The sequence below is a fragment of the Phocoena phocoena genome, chromosome 20 (genome assembly GCF_963924675.1).
Source record: "Phocoena phocoena chromosome 20, mPhoPho1.1, whole genome shotgun sequence".
NCBI lineage: Eukaryota > Metazoa > Chordata > Mammalia > Artiodactyla > Phocoenidae > Phocoena > Phocoena phocoena.
Window position 1 is genome coordinate 16,151,967 of NC_089238.1, and position 5,798 is coordinate 16,157,764.

General features: G+C 53.8%; 1 protein-coding gene across 1 annotated transcript; it reads left to right on the top strand.

Moving 5' to 3' along the window:
• Positions 1-4,502, top strand: LOC136141237 (protein FAM187B-like). Its single transcript, XM_065899424.1, is given in 3 exon segments — positions 1-710; positions 4,125-4,216; positions 4,219-4,502. Coding segments are annotated over 3 exon segments (1,086 nt in total).
• Positions 4,503-5,798: the final 1,296 nt, after the last annotated feature.

The window sequence follows — 5,798 nt, forward strand, 5'->3', positions numbered from 1 at the left end:
ATGTTGACCACCCTGTGGCTGCTGCTCAGCTTTGCTGTCTCGGTGCTGAGGTCACACTTTTCCATCAGCTGTCCTAATCGGCATTGCCAACTGGCCCTACTCTCAAACAATGATATCTTCCTGCACTGCAATGCCTCTGGGGCACAGTGGCAATTCTTCTTCCTGTCAGTCAAGACCACCTGGACCAACAACCCCTTCACTAACTCCAACGTGGAAACAATGCCCGATGGCAGCCTTCTCATTAGAAATCCATTGCCCTTGCAGACAGGCTTCTACAACTGCCAGGACAAGGATGGCAAGAAAGTGGTACAGTACGAAATTGACTTCCAGGATATTGAAACCATACATATCACACACAAAGGCCTGGGCCAAGAGCCCCTGCAGAATGAGACCCTGAGTCTGGGTGGCAAGGAGCTCATCTTCACCCACTGGGAGCCCTGGCAGGACTGTAACCGCTGTGGGGAGCCAGGTGAGCGCAAACGCCTGGGGTACTGCTACATCGAGGAGCCCCTGGAAACGCCCATGCCCTGCTGGCTCTATCTGGGAGATGTGAATCTGTGGTCCAGTCGCATGCGGCCTGAGATGCAGGTGGAAGCCTGCCACGTCCAGTGCACGTCCTCAAACGTGGACTACGTCACTTTTGACAACTTCAAGCTCAGTGAGAAGTTGGGATCTGCGTGGCTCACCTGCCCCTTAGGATCCATCTACAGGTGATGGAAGCGAGTTCCAGCCCTGCCCTTGGCCCCTTGCCAGACTTTCCCCATCTGGGAGCCTTTGTGGGTTAATCTGTGCAGAGAGGGAGGGGTTCTACGTGGGTCAGCCCCACAGCCTCTCTCCACTGGCTTCTTTAGATATTCCTTTGGCAAGAACCTCCTGGTGCCCACTGAGTCACACACAGGTAGAACAAGGACAGCTAACACAGAGGGAGCGCTCAGCTGACTCCGTGTCCAGGCCTGTGCTGGGTGGTGCTATGGACACGGCAATCATCAGGCAGCTGCAGGCCTGGCCCTTAGGAAGCCCCCAGCCCAGGGGGGGAAACGGCCCAGGGTGGTCAGGGCTGGGATGGGAGAAGTCCAGGCAAATGATGGGGCTGTGCTGGGGGTAGCCCGGGAAGCTGTGAGACTCTGAGGCCTCAGACTCATCTGGGAAGGTCAGCAAGCCCGGGAGGAGAGGATGGTGCCCCAGGGATGCCCATCAAGACCTGTGCCCCGGCGCTCCCATTCATGTTCTTGTCTTCCTGCCTGGAGCCCCTGGGAAATCTCCCCGCCCTCTCATTTTCCCCAGCCCACCTGCCCCTACCCCAGTAATAAGAACTGCAACCACCCACAGTGCTGCACTTTCCCCATGGGCTGGTTCCTGGGCAAATCTCTTAATAAACTCCAAGGAGGCCCATTGATAGATGGGGAAACTGCAGCTCGGAAGGGTACAGTCCCTGCCTGGGGGAATCCGTGGTGGGAGGTGGCAGCGCAGACCCCACAGCTCACATACTTGGCCACGGGGACCCTCTTGCCCTCCTTCCCCGCTTGCCAGTGGCAGCCTCTTCCTTGCAAGCGGGGAGCCGGAGCAACCTCTTGGGGCCTCTGCAGCCACAGTTTCTGTGGAATCTGGCCTCACCGCCTCCATCTGGTTTTCTTTCCCTTGCTCATCCCAGCTGTCACTTCTATTCTTCTCTTTTTCTCTCTATATCTTTTCGTCTCCCTTTCTCCTTTCTTCCTCCTCCTCAAAGTATAAAAGTAACACCTGGGCTTCCCTGGTGGCACAGTGGTTGAGAGTCCGCCTGCCGATGCAGGGGACGCGGGTTCGTGCCCTGGTCCGGGAGGATCCCACGTGCCGCGGAGCGGCTGGGCCCGTGAGCCATGGCTGCTAGGCCTGCGCGTCCGGAGCCTGTGCTCCGCAACAGGAGGGGCCACAACAGTGAGAGGCCCACGTACCGCAAAAAAAAAAAAAAAAAAAAAAAGTAACACCTGCTTCCTTAAAAAAGCCCGCAATTCAGAAATGCAGGAATGTGCATGTGACCCCTCCTCCCAACTGGACCGGGACACCTACTCTGTGTCTTTGCCAGATAAGGAGAACCCAAGTGCCCATCACAGGGAACTTAAGAAGAGAGGTCAGTGAGGCTTCAAGAATTGCCAAGTCGCTAGGGAGCCAAGGGGAGTAGAATTTCATGTGAGGTTTCTCTCTGGATTCAGCCAGGCCTGGGTTCCAGTCCTAGCCCTGGTACTTTCCTGCTTTGTGACTTTGAGCCTGTGGCTTCTCTCTGGGCCTCAGCTTCCCCATCTGTAGAAGAAGGGTTGTATTCGTTTCCTACGGCCGCCGTAACAAAGTACCACAAACCAGGTGGCTTAAACCAACAGAAATTTCTTACGGTTCTGCAGCCTAGAAGTCTGATCAAAGTGTCCGCAGGGCCCTGTACCCTCTGAGATGCTAAGTAGGATCCTTCCTTGCCTCTTCCTAGTTTCTGGTGGTGGCCGGCAATACTTGGCCTGCTTTGACTTGTAACTGCATCACTCCAGCCTCTGCCTCTGTCACCACCTGGCGTTCTCCCCGTGTGTCTATGCCTCTGTGTCTCTTCTCCTTTTCTTATATGGATACAGATCATATTGGATTTAGGGCCCACCTGACTCCAGTGTGGCCTCATCTGAACTAATTACATCTGCAACAACCCTATTTCCAAATAAGGTCGCCTTCTGAGGTTCTGGTTAGGACATGAATTTGGGGAGTACAGAGGTCTTCCTGGCCCTGGCCTCTTGGGGTCATTGTGATCTCTAAGGGGGCAAATGCCTGTAAAGACACTTACGACAGTGTCTGACACGGGGTTCCACGCTCTAATAGGTGTTACTATTGCTTTTATGGTCACTGGCCTTGTCAGTATTGTCTGTTGACAGTCCCCTCTTTTTCCCAGCCACAATGGGTGTGTTATATACCTGATTCACGTATTCACTTATCACATTTTTCCCTGAGCATTTACAAGCCAAGCACTGTTCTAGGTACTGGAGATGCAATGAAGAACAAAACTGAAAAAGATACCTGCTCGCAGAAACTAACACACCATTGTAAAACAATTATACTCCAATAAAGACGTTAAAAAAAAGATACCTGCTCTCATGGAGCGATAAACCAATTACATGAATGAAACACAGTTATTATATTATATTATATTATATTTTTGGTACTAAAAATACTTTATTGTAATAATCATTTATCACCATCATATATGTATCTGTACTAAAAATATGTTAAGTATAAACTTCTTTATAATTGCCACAAGAAAATTATAAACCAATTTCACTTATGAACATTGTTGGAAAAACTCAATAAAATTTAGCAAATGAAATACAGCTCAAAAGAATGGCTGCTGGTGGTCTGGAGGGGTTGACAGCATCCTCAACTGACAACCAGCAAGGAAACGGAGACCTGTATCCTACAACCCTACAACCGCAAGGAACTAAATTCTGCCAGCAACCTGAACAAAGTTGGAAGGAAACACACAGTATTTTAGATGGTGATAAAGGAGGGGGAATGGGAGTGAGGGAGGTGAAAGTTTTAAATAAGGAGGTCAGGGAAAGTGTCTCTGAGAAGGTGCCATCAGCCAAGACTGAGAGAAGGTGAGAGAGCCCTGTGCGCTGAGGGAGTGCGTTTCAGGCGGAGGGAACGGCCAGGGCAAAGGCCCTGAGGCAGGACTGTGTCCAGCATGTCAGAGGAACCTCTAGGAGGTGTGGCTGGGGCAGAGTGAATGAGGGAGAGCAGAGGAAATGGGGCCAGTCAGGTAAAGGGGGGCACGCATCAATTAGGGAGTGTCCTTGCTAATTCCTCCAAATAACCCTCTGAGGTTGTGGCAGTCATGACACCCCCAGGTTTCTTTGAGACTTCAAATGGAGGCTCAAAGAGCTATAGAGGCATTTGGCCAAGTGGCCGGGGCAGTAAGGGGCAGGGCTGTGAGAGCTCCCAGCCTTCCAGCCCCCATCCTCCCCTTACTCACTGCTGGGTCTCTCTCCTTGGAGGGGGTGCTCTGTTTGCTGTTCCCAGGGAGAAGGGAGAAAGGTGCTGCCGTCTCCACCTCTTTTCAGACATTGGTCCCCCCTTCCTGTCTGGGGCGCTGCAGCTGACCTTGTCCTCCTTTGCAGGCCCATCATCTGGGAAGCCGACAACCTCCCCCTGACCTGGAAGGACCAGGTCTCGGGCCAGGCTGTCAGCACCATCCTGGACACCTCCAATGGCTGCAGGTCTTCCAGCCAGCCACTTACAAATGCTTTGTGCAGCAGGAGCTCTCGGCTCAATTCAACCCCAAGTCCGATCTGGATATACCGGCGTCTCTGAGCGCAGAAGACTCTGGACAACAGCCGGAGGTAGAGGAGGCCCAGAAGGGAAAGGCTGACCCCGTCCTCAAGGGGCTGAGGCTGCTGCTGCTAGCGGGCACAGTCCTGGGGCTGCTTGGGGCGCTGCTCAAACTCTTCCACCCTTCCCGGGGCAGGAAGAGAAACCAGGTGTTGCTGGTGAAATAAAGCGAGCCCTTGGGGCCCAGGAGACCTGGCCCCCTGCGCCTTCATCGCCTCACCTGTCCTCCCGTAGCTCCCGCCCTGGGCCCACCCACACCTCCCACTCTGAACGTGTGTGGACCAAAACAGACCCGGGGCCACAGCCAAGGGTGACTGACCTCTCCCTGGTCTGGGTCCTGCTCGGTTAACTCATTTGCAATCCCCATGCCACAGATGAGGAAACTGAGGCTAGACTACCTGTCTAGTCGTTGGATGGGGGGCGGGGAGCCAGTTCAAACCCAGGTTGCCTGGCTCAAGCCTCGTGCTCTTCACTGGGAGGAAGGGAGGGGTGCGATGAGGCCATTTTGGGGACGAGTCTCTGGGTGTGTAGATTGTAGCCACTTCACTCACCGCTCTCCTAAGGCCAAGGGCGGGGACGGGGGATGGGAGCGGGACACACTCAGACCCCCCAGATCTTCACTGGGCTGCTGCCTTTCCTTGCCTGTCCGTTGCTCCCACCTTGCCTCAGTGGTGCCTAGGGCCTCCAGGCCTCGCCATAGCTCCCCAGGTTAGAGGTGCCACCAGAGTGGTGGCCCAGGCAGCAGACGCACATCACCCTTCCTGGCTCTTGCCGTGGAGAGAGCTCCCTCGGACACCCCAGAAAGGGGAGACAGGTCCCTCCACTGGGACAAGGCATCAGGCCTGGCCCAGCTGACCTGTGGGTATCACCAGTCCCAGCTGTTCCCCAAAATGTTATACACTGTTTAGCAGGGTGCAAGTGTCAGACGTAAAATATTAATGCCTTGTAAAATTCATGGCCCTGCTATTCCATTGCGAAGCAACAACAAGGCAGATCTGAAACTTCCAGAACTTCTGCCCCCGAGGAGAGGGAAACGCTCACCCCTCACATCCCAGACCCCAGTGCCAAAACACCTAAGGCTTCATGTGGTGCCCAGAGATTCCTGCAGAAAGGGGAAATGTTCATGGAGAACTAAAGGGGGTCCATTGGGAAGCAGAAGCAGAGAATAATGACAATAATAGCAAACATTTGGGGATCTCCTAACATGGTCAGATGTTTGCAAACGTTATGTCCTCACAGCCACCCATGAGGCTGGGGTTACTATGAACTTCTTTTTGTAGCTGAGAACACTAAGGCACAGAGGGCTCAGGCCAGCTGCCTGAGGTCACATAGTGAAGTTGGGAAGGGGCCAGCAATGGAAGAGTGAAAGAAGACCGCTGGGCGGCCCCCAGACCTGCTCCCAGGAAACCCCCAGGGCCCTGTAACCACAGCAGCCCATTGGGTAGCAGCTGGAAGTGGATCCA